Here is a 22,809-nt window from a genome sequence, read left to right as displayed (position 1 = left end):
AAAAAAGAATTAAAAAGCCTCCATAAAAGAAACTTACATCATGACCCTCAGATAAGGGCAGTATTTAACAATTATTCTTAAGTGGTATAAACTTTATTTCTGTCAGCGATAATGGAACAACCACCAAGTTCAAGTTCACAGAAAGCATTTTTAGTATTTCTATCTTCTGAAAACTAGAAATAGGACCATAAGGAAAACTTCTCAAAATTTGAAAAAAACACACTTCCAAAGGCAAGTTACCTTGTTAGTGAAGTATTTAATGACCTGGGATAGAAATTATTAAATCAAAAAGAAATAATCCTTGAAGAGAAGTAAACTGAACTGAAACCCAAAGTATCTCAACTTTGTCACTCTTCTATGATGTGGTGTCAAGCCAAGTTTCATTGTGCTTGTTCCATAATTAGGCAACTCTTCTCAGCATCGTAGTCTGCGCAGGCTTAGCTCATGAGCATTTCAAGTTCCTGACACTGGACGGACAGCTGATACAAGAGCTTACCCTTTTAAAAGGGTAACAACTTTCAGATCCCTAGTGATGTTTTAACTAATCTCACAAGACAAGCATCCACAGAAGTCCCATTAACCTCTGCCTTTTATGGAACACGTTTAGCATGGAAGTGCCAGTCACAGCTCCACAGTAAAGTTCATTTTTTTGTATGAGCCATGTCTGGCTTGAAGCCGTAGGAATAGATCTGCACGCTTTGAACTGGGACAGCACCTACCCTTCCCTGCAGGAAAGACATTCTGAGAAATCACTTTTGAACCAAACAGCTTAACAGGTGGTGGGTTTTTTTTCCAGAACGGAGTGACCCGGTGCCGGCACGGGGCTTCTAACTACCCAGAGGTAAAGCAAACCCTCCGGGCCGCTCCTCCCGGGAGCTGCAGCCCGGCAGCAACCCCGCTCTCAGCGCCAGTGGGCACCGGGGGCGCGGGCGGGCACCGAACCGCCGCTCTCAGGAGCGGGAATAGGAACACCCCACGCCCCCCCCGCCTTCCCGGGTAAACCACAGCCCCCCCCGGCTCCGCACTCTGCCAAAGGCTTCCCCGCTCCTTCCCCCTTTCCTCCCCCGCCGCGTCAGCCGCGGCCCGGGCTGGATATGTAACACCGCGGGCGGGCGAGGGAAGCCGGCGCTGGCGTCGGCCCAATCGCGGCGGCGAAGGCAAGGGATGGCGCGGAGGCGGCGTGACCGCATACATAACGCGGGGTTGAGGGGCCCCCCGTCGCCGCCGGCCGCCTCCCCCCCCCGCCTCAGCCGCCGCCCCGCACTCACCGCCACCTGTTGATGCCCACGTTGGAGGAGCCGGCGAACCAGGGGTCCAGGATGTAGACGCAGCGGACCGTGTCGGCGCCCTGGATGCACTCCCGCAGCGCCGGGTTGTCGTGGAGCCGCAGCCCCTTGCGGAACCAGTGCACGGCGTTCACCCCCATACCGCCGGGCCGGGGGCGCTCAGCGTGAACCACCACCGCCGCCGCCGCCCGCGGGGCCGCTCATGGCGCGGCGCCGCCGCTCGGCGCCCGGGCGACAACGGCCGCCGCCCCCCCGCGCGGGGAAGACGGGCCGAGCGGCGCGGGGTCCGACCTGGGGCGGCTCTAGGACCCGGCGGAGACGGCGGGGGCGGCCGCCCGGCGGGGACGCATCACCCCGCGGAAGCCCCCGCGCCGGGGAGAGCGCAGACGGAGGGAAGAAGGAAAAGGAGCGCGGGATCCGGAGGTGTCTCCGGGGCGGCGGGAACTCCTCCCCTCGCCCGCCGGTGGTATCTGCGGCCGTTGGTGACCGGCCGCGCGCTTCTCGTACCCGCCGGCGGCCGCCGCCTCGCCGCTCGCCCTGTGACTCTGCGCCGGGCGCCGGGGTCTCCGCCGGCCGCCCCGCCCCGCTCCGCCCCCCCGCCGCCGATTGGCCGAGCCCGCCCCCACGTGACCGCGAGCCCTCACGTTTCTGAAGTGTGTTTACTACCGCCGGCGGCGGGGGGAGAGGCGGCGCGGGGAGAAGGGGGCTCGGCCGGCCTCGCTCCCTGCGGCGGGACGGCTCGAGGTGGGGAGCCCACCTTCGCGGCAGGAATCGCACCCGCCGGGGCGGCGAGCCGCGGCGGGGAGGGACGCCGGGGGCGGAGACGCCGGGCTGACACCCCCCCCACCCCCTCGGCTCGGGGCGGCGGGACCCGGATGAGCACGGGGCTGCGGGGAGGCTCTGGGAGGCGCCGATTCCTGTCAGTGGGGCGCATGCGCGGGAGGGAGGGGGAGCGCGCAGGGGCTTGCGCGCGCGCCCGCTGACCTGTTATATATCATGCCCTGCGCGCCCCCGCGGTGGGCGCTGCGCATGCGCGGCGGCGCGTGTTTCCTTAGCCCCACGACGGCGGCCTGCGGGGATGTGTTGGGGCCGGCGCCATCGGGTGTGGGGAGGGGGCCGGCCGGGCTGGGCCATCCCACCGCGTCCTGTCCCATCCCGCGGGGCAGAGGCGGGGCGTTTATGTAAGCTGTGGGTAAGGAGGCCGGCACCCGCCCGCTGCCGGTCTGTGCGCCGCCGCTGCCGAGGCGCTGGCGGGCCGAGCGGGTACGGGGAGGGCGGCCGCCCGCTCTCTCTCCCTCTTCCCCCCCCATGTTATTCCTCGCACGTCTCCCTCTCCTCGCCCGGCCCGGCCCCCTCCCGTGTTAGGCGGAGGTGGGTGGTGTGGCTTACGAAACGGGCCGTGTTTCCACGGCCGCCTGCCGCAGCCGTGAGGTGGTTTCCAACGAGTTCCGAGTAGCAGAATGGGTTACAATACCCTCTCTAGCACTTAGTAAAGTCATTATTAGTAAATGGTGTATATCTAACGTCTTCTCTTTTAATTGCACAGCTCAAGCCAAGGTCTGCACGCTGCCGACATAGCAGGTTTCCCTGCGCCTTCTCCGTGTTAGCCACTGACTACTGAATGAGGCCTCACACTGACAGGACTCAGCTGAGCAGTTTCGAGCCCTAACAGAGCAGCTCTAGCTGCACATCTGAAAATGAACCTCCACCTGTGGATCGCAGCTCAAATCTACAACTTCCAGAGTGTTCATGGACAAGAGGGTAGCAACAGCAAGAGGGGTCTCATTAGAAATAACAGCTGACAAGTAAAAGGCAGAGGATTCACATCAGCAGTACTGACCTTTCTTGACTTCCAGAATTCCAGAGCAGGACTTTAAGAATTGTAGTTGCTGGTTCTACTAAAATATTTTTATCTGCTAAGATACACAGAAAGTGAAAGTAAAGTCAACAGTAAGATATGCATCACGTGTTTCCCTTCACACTTTTCTTTCCTTGCTTTGAATGATTTAATAAAATGTCATTAATGATCAAGGCATGCTAGCAGCAGAGGCCCCAGCCACGACTTTGGTTTTATACAAAATTTCTTTCTATGAAGTGTGGAGGCCCAACTTTTCTTAAGATTTGACTTTCAACAATAGCGTAAATTATTATGAGGTTTTCAATTACTACTCTTTCATACGTGGAACATCATGTTCCACAGCTCATCATTCCGGTTGAGAAGAACATACGGGATCCTGTTGTATACCCTTGCTGCAACTCAAACCCGGAGTAGTTGCATTATTGTAAAGTTGAGCATTGTTTTCTCAATTAATCCAAAGTACATTCTTCCTTGCTTGTTTTTTGTTTTTATTCTTAGGAAATGCCAAATATTTGGTGAATAATTTTCAAAGAAATAAAATAGAAAAATCTCGGTAGTTAATGACCACTTTCCATCAAACTCCTTTTAATTCTGTAATTTTTGAGCACATTGACAGAAGATAGATTCCTTATTTTCGAGGAAGGTCACCTCACAATATAGTTTTTATTTCAAACTTTTAAACTGCTTTTTCATACTCCTTATGTTCCCTGCTAGCTCCTGCCAAGGCTGTGACACTGAAGATGGCCCTGAATAAAGCCCAGCGTCAACTGATCTGCCTTTGTGGAAGTACTGAGGTGGAAGCAGCCCTCCCTCACTGGACCTTACAGTTTCATAACCAAATTGCAGCCATGAAAACCATCAGTCTATAATCCGTTTGGCGCTACGGACTAAATAACAACTGCAATATATCATTAGCATATCATTATATCAAAATACCATTGGGCTCTAGCCATACCTTCCATGCCAGACAGTTTGTTCTTGATTTAGAAGTGGAAGGAAGGTGAGGAATATATTAATTAAAATGTCAGATCTCAAGGGAAGAGTCTCTCCAAGTTAGCAGAAAAAAGAAAGTAGAATCATAGTTAATCAAGGAACTCGCACAAGTAAACCTCACTCCTGGGTTCTCTTGTGGATAACTTTTTTAAAGAACATTATTGCTAATTTAACTCAGATGGTAATCACAAAAATCTAGAGGGTGGGGAGGAGTTAGAAGGGAAAAAAGATAACATGAAGGTGTGAAATGATAAAAGCATAAAGAAACAAGTATACAAGTACACTGTGTCCTACAAATTAGAAGCATTTTTTAGATACATGCTTTTAACATCTCTGTATGTCATTTATATTCACGAGCATCGTTAACTGTTGTTGAAACGGCAGTCATTCAGGAGACCAAGCCTGAGCTGGGTTGATAGAGCACCGTTTCTTTCTGTAGCAGTTCTCTTCTTCGTTGGATCTTTTTCACGCGTCTAACGCAGGCCTTTGAAAATGTAGCTGACAAAAGAAGTGTTCCCGGAGAGAGAGCGGTGCTGATTTTCACTCGCTGAAGGATGTGATGGTACAGACCCGGAGTTAACGTAAAAAATCCTAACATGCCTAGAAAACCCTTTGTAGTCTAGAAATCATTTATTTGTCTCCGCGGTTTTGTTACTCTTAAGTTTAGAAGAGAAATGAAGTAGATACAGGTGAAAAAAGAAAAAAAAAAAAAAAAAGAGCAAGATGATTCTCAGCATCACAGCTCGTTTCACTTCTGAAACACCACCAGCAAAACACTATAAATCCAATGACGACCTTTGGGAATTTTATTCTTTTATCCTGTAATAAGCACAGTGATCACTTGGAAGAAAATATGCTGATGAAAGCCGAGCCTCCTGTCATCACGTCGGTGTTGCTTCCCATCCAGATGTGATCCTGAAGAGATTTTTCAGGGTTCCACTTCCAAATCGAGTTGACGCATCTTTGCCGAGGTCAACACCTTTGGTACCAGGAGCCCCAGGGCTGTGACTGCTGGGTACGGTCACTGCTGTGCCACACAGGGCGCAAGGCCTCACCGGCCCCATTATTTCAGCTTCAGTTTGGGATAAATACTGGAAACAGAGCATTTCCCTTACCGAATCAACAGGATCACCTGCTTCCCACCAGAACACAGGCACGCAAAGTAGCCTAATTTTAAAACGTTCATTTCTTTGCGTGCCCAGAGAAGGGCAACGAAGCTGGGGAGGGTCTGGAGAACAAATCTTATGAGGAGCGGCTGAGGGAGCTGGGGTTGCTCAGCCTGGAGGAAAGGAGGCTGAGGGGAGACCTTACAGCTCTCTACAACTGCCTGAAAGGAGGGTGTAGAGAGGTGGGGTTAGGTCTCTTCTCCCAAGTAACAAGTGATAATGGCCTCAAGTATCCCCAGGGGAGGTTTAGGATGGATACTATGAAAAATTTCTTCACAGAAAGGGTTGTCAAGCTTTGGAACAGGCTGCTCAGGGAAGTGCTTGAGTCACCATCCCTGGAGGTATTTAAAAGACGGGCAGACATGGCGCTGAGGGACATGGTTTAATGATGGTTTTTGTCAGTATTAGGTTGATGGTTGGACTCGATGATCTTAAAGGTCCGTTCCAACCTAGACAATTATTCTATGAGTCTATTGTAAGACTTCGAAATGATCGATTTTCAAATTATTTTGAATTTTTTTTTTTTTTCATTTACTACATTAATTCTCTCTTGAAAGCTGTTTGAATCCAACCACCTTTAACCATTTCTAATCACGCTGAAGCCTGCTGTAACGGGCGGAAGAACCTCGGCTGATCTCAGGAAGAGATTAAGAACAGAGTTTACCGAGAGACGACCTACACCGCGCCCCGCTCGCAGCCGGCGGGGTGCCCGAGTCCTCCTTTCCCGCAAACTCAGCCCGGATCACTGTCCCTCGCTGCCACCCGCCACCCCCCCTTCCCCTCCCCCCGCATCCTCGCCGCGGCCGCCACATGGTACATCCTCCTTCTCCCCTTCCCCCCCGCCCGGCAGCGGTGGTAGGGCCCAGCGCGGCGCTGCGGCGAGCCCAGCCAGGTCAGGCGCGCTGCGGGACGGGGGCGGCGGGTCGGTCCCGGCCGGCTCTCGCCGCCTCACACCGGGGGCGTAGGGGGGCCTCAGAAACGTCCCGCCGAACGCTGGCCGGTGAGGGAAGCCCCGTCGCGGCCCTCAGGGCGGGGCGCCGCCGTTAGCGGGCCGGCTGACGCGGCGTTGGGCCACCCGCGGGTGGGCGACAGGCGCGGCCGTGTCGTGACAATGGCGACAGCCCGACGATAAAGGGGGCGAGGTGCGGGAGGAGAAGCGGCGTGTTTTGTTAGCGGTGGGTGGTTGGGAAGGAGAGAAGGCTCCGGGAAGAGCCTATAGCGGCCTTCCAGTACCTACCGGCGGCCTGCGGGGAAGGTGGGGAGGGACTCCTGGTCAGGGAAGGCAGAGATAGGACGAGGGGTAACAGTTTTAAACTGAAAGAGGGGAGATTTAGATTACATGTTAGGAAGAAATTCTTCACTGTGGGGCTGGTGAGACACTGGAACAGGTTGCCCAGAGAAACTGTGGATGCCCCATCCCTGGAGGTGTTCAAGGCCAGGCTGGATGGGGCTTTGAGCAACCTGCTCTAGTGGGAGGTGTCCCTGCCCATGGCAGGGGGGTGGAACTAGATGGTCTTTAACATCCCTTCCAACTCTAGCCGTTCTGTCAGTCTATAAAAGCCTTGGGTGCAAGTCCCACTTGTAGGCCAGGAGTGACTTTTCTGCCAGGTGACTTCAGCAACACGGCAGAGCCCAGCCAGGGTAACAGGGCTCTGGCTGGATGGGCAGAAAGAGCCCTGCATCTTCCTCCAGCCCCTCTGCCCCAAAGCAGAGTCCAAAGGGGAAGAAAAGGGATATGCGGATAGAGATGGTCCAGGTAGCTAGGCTTATGCAACCAGGCTGTGACTGCTAGCTTTCAGTTTTCTCTACTGAAAACACCACTTGGTGACCTTTGGCTTAAGTAATGCTATGCTTCCTTAAGCTTTTTTTTTTTTTTTTTTTTCATTTCTTTCCTTTCCTAGAGAGAAGGAAAAGCTTTTTTCCCCCACAAGAATCAAGCAGTAGAACAGGCAGCCCAGAGAGGCTGGACAGGGTCTCTATCCATGGGGGTTTTCAAGACCTGACTGGAAAAAGCAGCCTGGTCTTATATCATAGCAGACTTTACTTTGAGCTCTTGAGGTCCCTGCCAACCTGGATCATTATTCTAGGATCCTCTGTAGTTTTTTTCTAGAAAGCTTTATGTTGGTCTAGCGTATTTTTGTAATCCTCCTTTACCTCATTTCTACTACTGATGCAAAGCAGTGATTCATTTTTTGTCTGTAAGTGCAGAAGCATGAATGCTTACTCTACTCTGCATTAATCACAAAACTGCTACCTATTACTGCTCCAGATTTCATCACAAGCTATTCGAATCCTATCTAGACTGCTCTCTTCTAGGTAGATACCTATTCTTCCTGGTTAATTCAAAGTTCAATCTGGGCATTTAGTAGTTCCATTTAATTCTCTACAGCCTACTAAGACCTGGCTACAGCTTGCTGTACTAAGAATGGCAGTGACCAGCATACAGTAGTAGCCATAGCGTAGCTCTCTTTAGTGAAAGATTTTGTGAAAAATACGACATGAGCAAGAGGTTGGTTTGCTAATTTTTCAAAAAATGAAGTTTGGGTCTCAAAGTACACATTCAAAATTGAGAATTTCTGAATGAAATGAGGAATGGATCAACCAGTTGATCCTAGTATCCATCTCCTATAGAAGATATACATAGGAGTCTCATTAGATAATGGAATTTAAAACAGCCCTTTCATCTGTAGATACAGGTGACTGCAAGTGTGCCAACAAGCAGGATCACAGATAACTTCCAGGTAGACATTAGTTCACTTCCCTATTGCTGTTATGACACCTGGCAATAAGAGGGTGCTGCTGGCACTGAGAGCAAATGTCTAAACTGCTCAGTTTTTTTCTTAATCTCTCAATTGATTTACAATCCCCACAGCGATATAGGTATGTAAGAAGTTGCAGTGGGGTGCTGCATATTAGGACAGTAGTCCAGCATGAGCTTTAAGAGCCCTCTGAACTTCTTGGAATAGGTTACATACCCTGGAAATATGATACTGTCATCTATGGTCTCTAAAATACACCAAATGATAACTCTTAATCATCTTCTCAGTTTCTAGAGAACACCATGACATTAAAATCCATTCATCTGATTTTGCATGTGATACTTTGCTTAGTGCTTTACAGGGGGTCCTGACTCCCCCAGTCATACGTGGTTTAGCAAATAAAGTTTTCCTTCCTTTTATAGCATTCTGTGTTTCTGCATGGATGTTCCTCACTAACAACAGGAAGAAATTGATTGTGATGTCAAAGATTTTCAGACAACATAAAGCTTCTTCTAAGTGCACATAACAATTGTTTCCATGTCAGATCTTGGAAGAGCACAATTTAATATATCAGAATTTTTTAAAAGCTCTATAATAGATAAAATGACTGTATTTTAAGTGACTGTATTACTCATAAGGCAATTTTGTTTAACAGCAGGATTACACATTGAAGTGAAATTCACGGTTAGTTATTTTTCGAGTTTGTACTTTGAAAGTTATCATCTGACATCCCAAACAATTGTAACAATACTTTACTTTGCTGGCAGTTTCCAGCTGAGCTGAAGCATTGATGAAGAAAGCCTGATCCTTCAGAGGTTGTTTACTCTGACTGGACCCACTCAATTGAATAGAACTGCTCAGAGTACTCGAACACAAGCGGTTGTGTCACTCCCTGTGGAGGGGAGGCTTTAGTTTGCAGTCCCTGTGAAACAGTCACTTTTTCAGGACACAGAAAGGTCAGCACATGAAAAGTTTGTGACTTACCTACACTTAAGAGTCCTTTCGGGGCTATTGGGAAAAAGTTGCTCGTCCTGTGGTGGAGCTTCCTGGACAGCACTTTTCAAAAAGTTTATGAAGATAAAATCATTAGCCTTGGGGTTATGACACAAGCAGCTTCGTTAAACAATCAGATTTTGCCTCAGAGATTTGAATACTACAGAAAAACAAGTTACCAATAAACAGCTTCAGTTGATAACATAAGCTTGCACATAGGAAATTATTTTTATGTCTTATTCTATTAGTTTATGATGTAGTAACATAACAAGAGTCCAGCTTTTAGAAGCTGAAAAACATCAACTTCAAAGCAAAGGTACACTTTCTTCAGATAAAGTATTTTACCCCTGGAAAGTATTTAACTTTACCTGGCAACTAGATAGAGGCTCTATCACTTAAGATCTTTAAACAAACCATGTATTTTCTTTAAAGATGGGTTATAAAGATCTAGGGGTCTCGTACAGCTGTTCCTGCATTAGGCTTCATGCTCTGTTATGTAGGAGATTAGGCTGCATGATCATAAATTAAGGTTTTTTTAGTAGAGAAAAGACTGTTAACTTAGTGCTCACATAGGTATGCTTTGAAGCATGCTATACTTTAGGAGAGGTGAAAGCAACTGTATAAATAGAATTGTCAAATGCACAAATTGTATCATTTTTTTCCCCCCCTCATTTTCAATTTGAGCAGTTTTAAGCACGTTACCAGCAACGGCAGTTTGTGCGAGTATTTCACAGGCCAGCAATTCTCCCTTCACGGTCCATGCTTTCTTAAAGGTTGTTATGAAAACACCACCTAGGAAGTTAAAAATACACTTAATGCTATCTCTGCCTGACTGGTGCGGCTCCGTCGGCCGTGTCAGAGCAGGTGGCACCACACGCGCCATTGGCGATACCCATCGGGCAGGTGGAGCAAAGGTGGGGCATGGGGTTCCCCACCACTACCCTCGGGTTGCCAGGTGGACCCCAGCAGAGCCACCCACGCACCTATTCCAGGAGGACTCTCTGCCCACTGGGGGTGGCCGGCAATGACAGAAGTGACCCAGAGACAGAAATAAGGCGTCAGCGCAAAGGGTGGCTGTAGCAAAGTAGGTGCTGGAAGAGGCAAGTGAAGGCCTGAAGATGTTGCAGTATACTTTCTTCCTCCCTCAAAACACCAGTGTGCTTATTCAGAACCCAATTAACAAGACTCATCTAGTGAAAAAACAGATTCATAAAGGTTTTGATGACTTTTTTTTTTCCCCTTAATTATAACAAGAATGATTTCACAATGCTGTTAGGCTGTGAACTGCTGCTGAAGGAGCACCAGGGGGTCTCTGACACACGAAGGAACAAGTCACACTCCAAACAATGCTTGAGAAGTTCAGCAAGTCCATTCAGAAGAGTTAAGAAAGATACTGAAGCTGCTTTTTAAAAAAATTAATTTGGTAGAATTACTGTCACATTAAATTGCATGAAACATTTATTCTAATGTAGCACGAGTGAGCTGTAATGTAATTAACAACGTTAGCTGCAGGAAGCGGCTGACAGTTGGGTTCCTGTATGACTGCAAGCGTTTATACGGACAGAGCCCTGCCCCCACGTCAGGTTTGTTGCGTCCACGTTACTGTTCTAGTGAAGCATCCATCAGAACATTACCCTTTCAAAAGTCTTTCCTCTTCTCCCTGCTTTCACATGCAAGCTGAATTTTGTGCTAATAAGAAAAATCACCGTTGAGAGTAATTTCTTACGCCAGCTTAGTCTAAATACCAACATCTCTGAGAACATTATGAGGTATAACTTGTGCCTTAAGTGTGTTTTCTTAGAGTTGTTCTCTTTCCATAGGGCTGAATTCCACGATGTTGAGAGGAGCCGCTCACGGTGCAAAAGATGCATTTACTCTTCTGTTGACGAGATCTCACTACTGTAACCCAGGATGGAATTTTTCCTCAGTATGGACTGAAGTAGCAAAGAGGAGCTTCCCAATACATTCCAGTTACACAACTGACACAAAATCGAGAGAGGAAAATAAAGAAACCATTGAGAGTCTCCACAGATTGTCAGTTGACGTTAAGAAGATACGCAGACTAAAGGAATGGGTCCTTCTCCAGGATGTGGCCTATGTGAAAGAAATTTCTGGTATCTTACAAGAAATGGGAGCAGACAAGACTGCTATAGCCAACATTTTAGAACGCTGCCCAGAGGCAATTCTCCACACCCCTGCAGAGATAAACTCTCAAAGAGCTCTATGGCAATTAGTATGCCAGAATGAAAAACAGTTGATTAAATTAATAGAGCAATTTCCAGAGTCTTTTTTCACTATTGACTGTCATGAAAACCAGAAGGCAAATATACTGTTTTTTCAAGAGTTAGGACTTAAGAATCATATAATCACCAGGTTCTTGACAAGCGCACCCAGTATTTTCTACAATCCTGTTGAGAAAACCAGAAATGTGATAGAGACGTTACAAAGAAATTATTTAAGTTTGGGAGGTTCTGATGCAAATATGAAGATCTGGATACTGAAGCTATTAAGCCAAAATCCATTTATTTTATTAAATACCTCCAGCACAATCCAGGAGAATTTGGAATTTCTCCAGAAGAATGATTTCACTGACCATGAAGTTCTACAGCTGCTGTCCAAACTTAAAGGCTTCATTTTTCAACTTACTCCTACTACTATGCAGAAGAGCATGCTTTTTTCCCAAAATGTCTTCAAGTGCAGCGATCAAGAATTAAAACAGCTAGTGCTGAAATGCCCAGCCCTTCTCTACTATTCTGTTCCGGTTTTGGAAGAAAGACTTGAAGGCCTGCTGAAGGAAGGAATTTCTGTAGCGCAGATTAGAGAGACACCGATGGTGCTGGAATTGACAACGCAAATCGTTCAGTACCGAATTAAAAAACTCTCTGCTTTGGGATACGATATAAAGAGTGGAACTCTAGAAAACTTGAATGGTACTAAGAAAGATTTCGAAGTCAGTTATGGTAAGATACAGTCGAAGAAGGAGAGACCAATTTTTAATCCTGTTGCTCCTATAAACATTGAAGATTAATTTGAATGCTGTCCTTTAAATTACGCAAAAGAAAACTATCAAAAAGAAAAGAGATGTTGGTTCTTTGAGAAGAGCCAAAACTAAAAGCAATCTTAACCAGACTGTAGTCTTATGCTGTACTTCGTTCTGGACTGGGTGTTAGGCACAACTTCATAAAACAATTGTAGCTTTCTAGGGTTTTCAAGTAATATATAGAACCTGGTTATGATAAAAGTTGCCTTTTTTTCCCCTCCAGGGAGGACCTCACATGGGGTTTTTTTTTGGTTCTGTTACATTTCCCTGTCTAATAGGGCATTAACTGCTTTGGATTTTCAGCTCTATCACTGCACAGTCCACCCCGTGGTAGTGATTAGCTCAATCTTTATCGGAGAAAGAGAAAAGGGTTATTTTTTCCAGCAGTGTTCATCAAACCACTGTTCACTGACTTTTGGAGACTCTTCTGGAGTTCCCTTCCTTATTGTTGAATAAGTAGCTCTTACTCCCAGATCCAGAACTGCAGCAGACTTTATTTCACGGATAGGAAAGCCTAGCTAGAGCGCAGTCTGAGAACAGGGGCAGGACACAGTATTTTTATTTAGTGACTTCTACAGTAATGTAGGCCCTAGTATGTTTGTGTACAAACCATAATGCAAAGAAACTACAAGACAACCTCCTTCATATTTCTGAGACTTCAAAATTTACTCCTTTTGCAAAAGGTTTGCGGCAGGAGGAAATACATTTATTGCTATTGTCTAGTTCTTAATTTCTTTTTTTCTAGCAAAGCTCAGGGAGAGAAAAGGTTATGGAGAGACTCGAATGAGTCTCAAATGATTGCAGGAGAAAGGAAAAAGTCATGCTTTTATATTAGATGTAACAAAACTCTAGTCCATAAACCACTAGTGATTAAAAAATGACTACCAGACTTGCAAACAGCTGCCACAGTTTCTAAATATACGGGTGACACTGCTTCTCAGATATCATCATATGGTTAATTGTTGACAAGTGGTGGCTTTCAAAATAGTAACTATCTGACAGTGTGTAAGTCCTCAGGGGATTTTATTTATTTTCATTTATGGGCTGTGAATGATAATATAAATTAGTAGAATCACTGATGATCTAGAATTGGGATCATCAGTGATTTTATTTCTCAGGAAGACTTTCCTAAGCAACTATTCCATACACGTTCCTGCTTGACAGCGGGAGAAAAACCAGTTACACCCCCCCCCCGCCCCAGGCCATTCTTCAAGGTCATTTTTAACAGACATTTTGGCAGCAAGTCCAGGGTTCCTTTTCTTAACAAGAAGTTTTAAATTGCTGAGGAAAGCTGGTATTGAATTACTTGTTGAGAGGGTGGGCTGCAAGACGACGATTTTATATAGCCTGCTACGTTATGCACTGCAAGCTTGGAGAAGGGCTAGAAACATCTGGTCAGAGCAGTGCCAAGATCTCAACAGCTGAAGGTCTTAAAGCTCCCCGCCATGCAGGCGAGTGTGGACGTGACAGCCGCTTGTGGGGAAAAAAACACCGCCGGTATAAGAGCCTGTGCGACAGTGGCGAGAATGCAGGAGGTGGCACGTATCACCAGCACGACAGGAGTCAGTCTTACTAAGCCGTTTCTTTGCTGACTCGTCAAAACGCATTATCGTTTTCCAAGAGGAAACTGGGAAGACAGCCATATTAAAAATTCATAGGGACTTGCCTTTGTCACTTTCTGGCTGTCCTTCAGCGCTTGACTATTAAGCAGACCACAATGTTATTTGAATTCAAAAGCATCCTTCCCCTCAGACACAAGGGGGCATTTCAGCTCGCTGAAGCTATTCATAATACGCTCTCTAACGCTGAACTACGGAACCCATCGGTGGTTTAGAATGAAAAGGAAACTAAGACGTAAAACCATGTCTGCCCTGAAAATTTACTTTCAGCATTTCCACAGGTGTCTGTTTTTTAAGTTCCTGAAACAGCTTATCCCCAGCAGCAGCGAACAAAAGAGACAAGAGACACATTTCCTTAACTAAGTCACAGCCTGAGTTACCAGAAACTCATGTTCCATTCTGAATGGTTCAATTTCTCCTCCTCCCCTTTCAAAGCGAAAGCATAAGCAGAAAGACTCCTTTTTTCTTACTAGCAGAGCAAAATTCATTCGATCCTTCATTCACAACTCTATGCCTGGGACTGGTTTCTCTCTTCTTCACAGGATTCATTTATAATAAAACCTCAGGGAAGCTCCCAATTACCAAAATGTTGTATTGCTGAAATCTGCTTCCTTATCTCTTGCTGTTACTCACAGTGAATGCAAACCAGTTTATACCATTTAAGTCCAGCACATAAAAGCCTGTAGACCAGCATTTTGTTACGTAGGGAGCGGTCAGGCACACAAGTAGTTTCATAAACATCTTCCCCTTTTGAAATGAGAGCTCGGAAAAGGTAAATAAAATAAAATCACCACAAAACCAACTCCAAAACACAAGAACAATCCAACTCTGCCTGAAAACTTCAGTTCCATATTCCATTCAGCTCACTATAATCTTAGAAGTGGGTATCCCCAAGCCTCAGTTCCCAGATAAAAAAAAAAAAAAAATAATAAAATTGGTTCAAGGGATTTTGTGTCTATGCACAGCCAACACCACAGAGAAGTTAGTTTTTGTTAAGAGTTGGTTGGCGCTGTTTAGATGCAGATGAAAGGCACTCTGGGGCACGATACAGTTGGGAAGAGGCACATCTGTGTATGCCTTTCTCCACAAATTAACTAGGAAGCTTTCAAATGTCTGAAACAGCAACAATTTAATGTTTCACAAGTGTCAGGACAGAATCAGAACAAGTTTTTAAAGACTACGCAAGTTTCACAAGTGAATGGAAAATATGCAGGATATAGGACAAAGCTCGTTTCGAAAACTAAAACCATATGCCATGTAAAGCTTTTCAGTTACAAGATTCAGAAGTAATAACTACAGGGTACGTTAAGAACAAGACATAATGAAGTGTTGGCAGCTCTTTACAGAAGTAACATCGCTTATCTCAGACCACACTTGTTTTGCAGCAAGTTTCATAGTATAAAAATTAGAGAATGACATTAAAAAAAAAAAAAAAAGTGTGACCGGTTCAACATTTATGTTTTCAGTAAACAATTACGAAGGGTTGGGTTGAGTGTCACAAATATCACTATGCTCCAAACAGGTGACTCTTAACAGTTCAGCGGTAGCACTTTGGGGATACATCCACATACTGCCAAGCGAGCAGACGATACTGAATTATTTGCTGCAGTTAGATTGCCTCCGATACCCAAGCCAGCTCATTTCTAGAGCTAAATGGCATCCTTAAACTACACTAGTCTGTACTCTATGCAATTAGCTTTTGACTAATGAAAAAAAACAGTTAAAGTCTTCCATTTGTTGCATAAACTTACCTCGTCACGCCCTCACAGCAGCATGGAGTGAAGCAGCTGGTAGAACTAACAAAAGGGGCAGATAATTTCGTTTGCTGAGCTTTTGCTCTCCCTGCCACCCCAAATCCCCACGCTTATGAATAACGTGCTACCAACATATACAACAATTAACAATATCAAATAAAAGTTGTTCCAGGCTGCAGCTGAAGTACTCATGGCTCAGAGAGACTAGGTGACTACTGTACCATAACTTACACATAGTCTACTTCCAACACCCATGAATATCAGACTAAGCTTTAGACAACTGATACGTTTGGATTTATTATTTTTTTTAATTTCTAAAAAGTCTCTCTCTATACCCTTCTTGTAAGTTCTCTGTAGGAATACAAGTTTTTGGAAAATACTGCATACACAACATTCACAGTTGTCTTCTATGGGCTTCCAAAGAGGTTACTTATTTGCAAAGTCAGTACACACACACACACACACACACACACACACACGATCACCAACACCTTCTACTTTAAGGCAACCTCAAGCTGTGTATTACAAGTGCATTTTGCCTGACACGCTGCAGAGAACCTTACAGATGTTCCCATTTGAGGTGTGTCAACACTTGGAATCTGTCAGTATACTATTTACTTGGATGATTTTTTTTTTTTTTAAGGCCTCGTTCTACCTTTTTTGGTTTGTTTTAAATAAAAGTATTGCATTTTATTCAAAAATCAAAAATGCAAAGTATGAGAGAAAGATGTAGTGAAAAACTCCTTGCATTTGCTTAAACAGAGCGAGAAGCTAACCTGGCACACCGTGGAGCTGAGAGAACAGCTTTGCTGGTTCTTCAGTGGTTTCCAACTACACAAAGGAATTTCTTTAAAGTCAGACAGTTGTGCTAGACGACCACAAAAATCAGCCCGGTTTCCATTAAGTCCTCATTTTGTCTAGTGTCTACAAAAAGTTTATTAGAAGCAAGTTTTCACTTGCGGGAGATAGATGTGTATCATTAAATACACCTGAGATGGAGCAATCTTGTTTTCAGGAAAAACTGACAAAGTTTCAGATACCAGGATTTGTAAAGAAGAGTCTAAAGCTCATTCTGTGAACTGCACTGAAACGACAGGACAGGTTTTCTTTACACAGCTTCACTTCGTAAAAAAAAGATATATTTTTTTTTTCTAATAAGGCATTAAGTTAGTATACTCTTTATGATCCCTTCTACCATGTTGTCAAACTGTCTCACTTCTGTCTCCCACTCTCATTTCCAATTTCTCCACACCTCCAGTTCCATTTGCTCCAGTCTGCACTAGCAGAACGTGGTCATGGATAAGTTTACAGGCTGCTTGCAAATACAGTTTCATAACGGGAACTACTGGGGTCCGTCCAACCCTGCTGTTACACCAGCTGAAGGATCCTTAGCAGGAGGATGGGGAAACCACTGAGAACAATAAACGGCATCTCCTCATATTGATGGAACAGCAGAGATTACCCAGTTTCTATGTCCACATTTTTAGTCCAAAACTGCAAAAGACTTACAGTAAACGAATATTCAAATATGTATTATCCCTTCAGATACACTTACTCACTTCTATAGTTATCAAGTGTAACATTTCACCAGATACAAAGCTTCAATCTAGGCTCTAATACATCTTCATACTCTGTGCTAGCCAAGCTTCTTGTCCTTTACAGATGAAATCGAGTTACTTGCACAACTCTTTAGAAGATAAAGTGTCCAAGACACATGGCTTCTCACGGTCCAAATCTCAGCAGATTTTAATGCCACTGATGCAATATTCTGGAGAATCAAGTATGTCTCAGTTTTGGTTTTAGTCAGACTTATCCTTTTTCTTTCCTGTTAAAGGCACTTTACTTGCAACGGCAGATCCTACAGCTGTAACACCTCCAGCCACAGCAGAAACACTTCCTTTGACTAGCCCCACTCCCACTGAAGGCACAGATGTGACTGCTGTTTTGGTAATTTCCAAGCTCTTCCCTCCAATCCAAGCAACACCCCCAATTGTGGCACCAACAGCTCCCTTCGTGACGCTGAAGAGGCCACCAGTCACACGAGAAAGCATGCCAGGCTGCTGCTGCGGGTGGTCCTTTAACGAACCTAAGGGAGGAAACAACAAGCAGATCAATCACAGTGCTATAATCAAAAGAACCACAGTTCCAAGTAAGAAAAGACACTTTGCTGCAGTGAGACATAGCGAGACAATGCTGTTCTCTAAAACACAAGTAAATATGGTCTTATGCGATAAACTTCTGTCCTCTATATGCACCACTACCCTCCCAGACTCTGGAAGGTCTCATGGCTAAATTAGCCTCATTTCTGGACTTTATTAATAGGGGGGATGACACAGCCTCCTCTTCCCCCCCCATACTAATATTCCCCACAGAGAGGGGGGCCCTCAAAAGCAGTAGTGCTACCCTGCTGTTCAAATCTCTAAGGAAGAACTGGAAAAAGTTTCCCAGAGAAGCAGAGCCAAAGGTTTATTAAAAAAGAGGTGCTCTTTGAAAGAGCTCACCTTGAGACAAAGTTGCTTCTTTCCTTAGTAATTACTGTTTTGAAGAAGTGTTAACAAGGGTTGTGTACAGGGGTCAGGAAAGAGGGAAAGAAGGTTACAAGCAAGAGAGCAATCAGAGGAGTCAAAAAAGAGAATAAGAAGGACAAAACTGATACCAGCTCTTCACTGTATAACTTCCTTTCTTCTTCACGCACACAAATCTAATTTTGTCCTAAAAAGGCCTTTTCTATAATTTGGACAGGGAAAGAGAGGTGAGGGAGGGAAGTGTCCAACTGCCCAATAAGCTCGTTAAATAACAGAAGTGGTCCATAAAGGTATTGATTAACAATAGCAAGGAGTTACAGGCTTACAACGGAAGTCCCAATATGATGCACAAAACCAAATTTCAAACCATAGGACTTCTCCATGTTATTGATCACATAAATATATTTTCTCTTTTTGATGTTACGTTTAACCTGCATTTTGCATAGTTTCTTGCTATATGCTGTATAAGTCAATTCCTATTCTGTATTTATGGTACAATTACATAGCCTCAAAATAATAGTATTAGAGTAATAGAAAGACTCTCAGAGTTAGCAACTTAGTCTCCCAATAGTTTACTAATTACTTCATATTTCTAAACGGAGGCTTCAAAATCCTAAAGATAAATGTGTCTTGCCTCTAAAGGGAATTAAGACTGCAACTCCCACTACAGTATAAGCATCATCTAATCTTCAAAGAAATAGGAAGATGAAACAGAAAATATCACCTACTGCACCTATAAACTAGTAGCCCTGACACAGGTTTGTCTCTAAGGTATTTTCAATGTGAGCCTCAAGAAATATCTGATCTCACGAATGTTGTGCATGTAAGTGTTCTTCACCTCCTGTCTCGTCAATTCCTCACCAACTCCCAACACTTTAAAAAGACTTCAGAGAAAACCATGGAAAGAAACAGCTACAAGCAGGGCAAGAGTCCCAGAGGTTTTTTTGTATTTTCTAGCTACCTGTAGATAATATATGGGATTTAACAGACACATTTTCCTTTCTCGGGAAAAAAAAAACAGCAGGGGCAACCAAGAAAAGAGCAAGTGGAACCACAGTGAGCAGAGCTAGGGAAGAAATAATCACGAAATAAAGAGGTGAGGGAGTCAGCAGCAGAAAGAACATGCTTAGAAGAGGACGAGTATAGAGAGGCAGGGGAAAAGAAGAATCAGCTCTAGATCCACCAGAGACCTATATCCAAGCCTCTATAAAAGGCATTCACTGTGCACTGCAACATGCCTTTGGAGAACCAGCAGAACAGGTCTCTGCCTCTAGTGCCCTGACTGCTGAAAACTCGCATTCAGAGGACAGTTTCCAAGAGTCACCTCCCAGCACTCATTTGCTACAACATGAAAACTAATGTGAACAAAAAAAAAAAAAGCATAAATAGGAACAGTGCAGCTCAAGGGAGCAAAAAAATACTAAAAATGCTTCTAGCTAGTCTCTCTTACTGAAGAAATTGATACAGGTAACAGAAAGAGTCATGGAAACTAGAAACACAGAATCATGGAATGGTTAGAGCTGGAAGGGACTTTAAAGAGCTCCAGCCCCCCTGCCATGGGCAGGGACACCTCCCACTAGACCAGGTTGCTCAAAGCCCCATCCAGCCTGGCCTTGAACACTTCCACATAAACATAAATGACAGCCTTTTACTTAAAGCCAAATAATACCCCTGCTTGGTTCATTCTAGGCCAGCAGCTTTCAACCTGGACATCTCCAGCAAAAATGTTCCAACACAAGCACACGGAGATCAGAATTTCTATTTATACACAGAAAGCCTTTACAGAATCACTGTCAGAGAGGAGCATATAGAGCCCGATATAAAATCCACTGTCTAGGTATTAATTCAGTAGAGGATTCTTATGACCACACCTGCACACCTCATAAGAAATTTGGTCAAAAAGTGCTTCGCTTCCACCCAACTGTGTCTCCATCATCAGGGTGAATGGGAGCAAAGTCTTATCCCATTGAATTTTAAGAGCTGATTTCAGTAAATCAGGCCTGATGTTAGCAAGAAAGAAGCCATCATATCTAACTTAAAAAGTAACAAGAGAGAAACAAACAAACAAAAGTAACCTTAATGTGCTTTTCCTCACATTACTTCAGGCAGCCAATGCTCTGACAACATCTACTCCATTTCACAAGTGTAAATACTGACTGTGACTTGGTGCATTAGTAACTTCTGAGGGTGGTTGCCACATTCCCATCTCATTCCCATTTGTATTGTCCATTAGATCTAGTAAATGCCTGCAGCTGTAAAGTTTTTATTGCCAGTTGATGGCTATTCTAGCATATGCATTCCCGGTCTCCTTGTTTCTAACCAGTATGAGAAAGAAGGTAAAACAGATCATTCCTAAATCTAGGGAGAAAATGACACAAGTTCCCTGTTCAGAGGTTGGCTCTAGCATGGTGTGTTGCAGCCAGCTTCCTGCTGAAAAGAGTCCAACAGCGAACAAGAGTTTGAATGAACGTAGGTTGCAAAGGTTGGCGCCACTTGCAAAGCAGAAAATAAAACATTAGAATAGCACTACTCATAGCAAGCACAAGCACAAAAGCTTCTTCTACATACATATTTCTTTAAAGCCTTTGGGCACCAACCTCATTGAGTGTGATTTGAACAAACTGGAACTATTTATATCTTTACGAAAAACTGCAAATTGGTTTTGGAATTGAGCCTTTCCTCTAAGGATTTTTTTTGGCAGCCTGTTCAGAGACGATCTCTTGCCAACATCCAACTGGTAGCCTTCCATCCTCATTTGGCCTTCTTTCTACGACAATGTAAGCATATCACATACGAAGGCCCTGTATGACATTTAGAACACGGATGGTCTTCAAGACTATTCTAACACTTTAACTAAACTCGTAAGGCTTGAAGAGTGCACGTGAAACGGAATCAAAAGGAAAAAGCCTCTTCAAGGATGGAGTTTCCATTAAGACAAACTGCATTTCATACTAGTCCCTCAAACTACACCAGCTTTCTCCACCTATTTAGACTTCATATTCAAACTGGTTGTTGTAATACTGAAATGAAGATACTGCGCAGAAGAAAGTCAATCTTAATTGCTCACAAATTATAAATAAAACCTTGCAGTACCTAGTGATGATCAGACTCTGCTGTTATGCTCTAAATCTGGACAACCTACTCAATATTCTAGGAAGATTAAAAAATGCTTATTTGTTTCACCGCCATCCTCAAGAAAGAATCGGTTGTAGTTTACCAGCCAGACCACTGTTCACTTTCTATATGTGAGGTTTAACATGTATAAAACACAATTCAATCCTTAAGGGAAAAAAAAAAAATAAAAGCAGCACCTTAACAATTAGACTTGAAGATAACACATATCAGGGCATAGTTTCCAACCTGGCATTTTCTTTCAGAAATGCTCCTGGGATCTTGACAACTCCCTAAGAGCTTAAAAAGAAAGATTTTTGTCCTCACACCATGATACTGTAACAAGTTCAACTATAGCAGAACTTAAGAATCACTGTGCCATGAAAATCTATTTGTCCTTTTCCTCTCATCTTCTGGTACTTGTGTTTCCTGCCTAGTAGTTGTTAAGAATAGAGTGAGCTATTCCACTTCAACCCTTCTCCTACAGTTAGTGGATAATGCTGTTGTTCAAGTGAAGTAAACTGCTCAGTTATACAACATATAAAAGCTAAGAAAAAAAAAACCCAAACCAACAAACAAACAGAGCTTTAAAGGGCCATTATAAATTGAAGAGCAATGAACCAAGAGGAATCAGGACTCAACAACCTCTACGTCCAACAGATTTAGTCTTAAAGCAAGAGAAGACAGAACACAGACAACCTGTGTGCCAGGAATGGCTTTTGACCTGGTGTGCTTCCAGTCACGGTATGCAAACAGGACTCTTCACAGTCCTGTTGTTCTACAGCCCGGAAGGGAACTCTGCTCATTTGCAAATGCATTTCCTCTGCAGATCTAATAACCGATTTCAGATTCATTTAGTTCAGGAGACCAAGATGCCACTGAATTAATGAATTCAAGTGGTTGGTTGTTTTTAAGAAACCATGAGATTAGTCAACAATTAAAACCACAGTTAACTGTATAATGGAAAAGGGCCTCCAAAAGCAATAATGAAGTTTCATGTATTTTTAAACACATCTTGTTTAAAAGTCACACGCACTATGAACTCAGCAAGGTCTCCAAAAGCAAAGCTGGGCTCTTTCCGTCTCACATAATGAACAGCAGAAATAATCACATCTCTGAAAACTAATCTGAAAATTATGTCCTTCAGTATCTGCCCATCTTCTCCATAATTTATCAGTACAGTTGTTTACTGAGTTATATGCAGTGTTAATCATGATAATGCAGAAGTGAACAACAATCCAGGCACATCCCATCCCAGGGATGGCTTGCTTACTGCTACTTAAATGAAAGTTAAAGGTGTTCAGCTTCCAGACCCACTTTTTAAAGAGAGATCTGAACTTCTGATGAAATTCTGTGAATTTACTTGATATTATGAAAACTAATACATACCTTCTGGTGGTTCATCATGAAGGTATGGTGGGACTTCCTGTTGATTTTTGTCCGTTTGATTCATTATTGCCTAAAAAAAGAAATTCACATATGCTGTACATCTTTTCTGGCAATGCATAAATGTTATTCATGAATACAAAATTCATGTAATTTAAGTTCCATAGAAAAGGAAGTTCTTATTCGTCACTAGATACGTTCTAGATTTGTTACAGATCCTGCCCAAAACTACTATTTCATTATCAGACTCTGCTTTTGTATTCTTCAGCCAGACTTAATACTTGAAAAAGTAGCCCTCCACCAGGTCAGCAGGCTTGGT

General features: G+C 44.3%; 3 protein-coding genes across 3 annotated transcripts in view; 1 reads left to right on the top strand and 2 right to left on the bottom strand.

The window, feature by feature from the left end:
* Positions 1-1,504, bottom strand: part of CRY1 (cryptochrome circadian regulator 1) — a 38,232-nt gene extending 36,728 nt beyond the window's left edge. Inside the window, exon 1 of the mRNA XM_074169129.1 lies at positions 1,269-1,504. Within this exon, the coding sequence (XP_074025230.1) occupies positions 1,269-1,426 (158 nt within the window). The 5' untranslated portion in view covers positions 1,427-1,504. The remainder of the gene's footprint in view (positions 1-1,268) is intronic.
* Positions 1,505-6,166: 4,662 nt separating this feature from the next.
* On the top strand, positions 6,167-14,291 carry MTERF2 (mitochondrial transcription termination factor 2). Its single transcript, XM_074168939.1, has 2 exons — positions 6,167-6,195; positions 10,876-14,291. The coding sequence occupies exon 2, from the start codon at positions 10,890-10,892 to the stop codon at positions 12,081-12,083; it is 1,194 nt and encodes a 397-aa protein (XP_074025040.1). The 5' UTR covers positions 6,167-6,195; positions 10,876-10,889; the 3' UTR covers positions 12,084-14,291.
* A 538-nt stretch (positions 14,292-14,829) lies between these two features.
* Positions 14,830-22,557, bottom strand: TMEM263 (transmembrane protein 263). Its single transcript, XM_074168165.1, has 2 exons — positions 22,494-22,557; positions 14,830-17,554 (listed from the first exon to the last, which is right to left on the bottom strand). Exons 1-2 carry the CDS (start codon positions 22,555-22,557, stop codon positions 17,268-17,270), a joined length of 351 nt encoding a protein of 116 aa, XP_074024266.1. The 3' UTR covers positions 14,830-17,267.
* Between the last annotated feature and the right edge of the window lie 252 nt (positions 22,558-22,809).

The sequence above is a fragment of the Numenius arquata genome, chromosome 2, assembly GCF_964106895.1.
Source record: "Numenius arquata chromosome 2, bNumArq3.hap1.1, whole genome shotgun sequence".
In the NCBI taxonomy this organism is placed as follows: Eukaryota; Metazoa; Chordata; class Aves; order Charadriiformes; family Scolopacidae; genus Numenius; species Numenius arquata.
The sequence above is the reverse complement of the archived record's forward strand: the minus strand, read 5'-3'. Positions and strand labels throughout refer to the sequence as shown.

What these genes read in the sequence shown, in the direction of transcription:
- MTERF2 (XM_074168939.1), top strand. Translation starts at nt 10,890, where the DNA reads ATGTTGAGAGGAGCCGCTCACGGTGCAAAAGATGCATTTACTCTTCTG.
- TMEM263 (XM_074168165.1), bottom strand. Translation starts at nt 22,557, where the DNA reads ATGAATCAAACGGACAAAAATCAACAGGAAGTCCCACCATACCTTCAT. An exon ending in TCATGATGAACCACCAGAAG is followed by an intron (nt 17,555 to 22,493) that starts GTATGTATTAGT and finishes TTCCTCCCTTAG; the next exon opens with GTTCGTTAAAGGACCACCCG.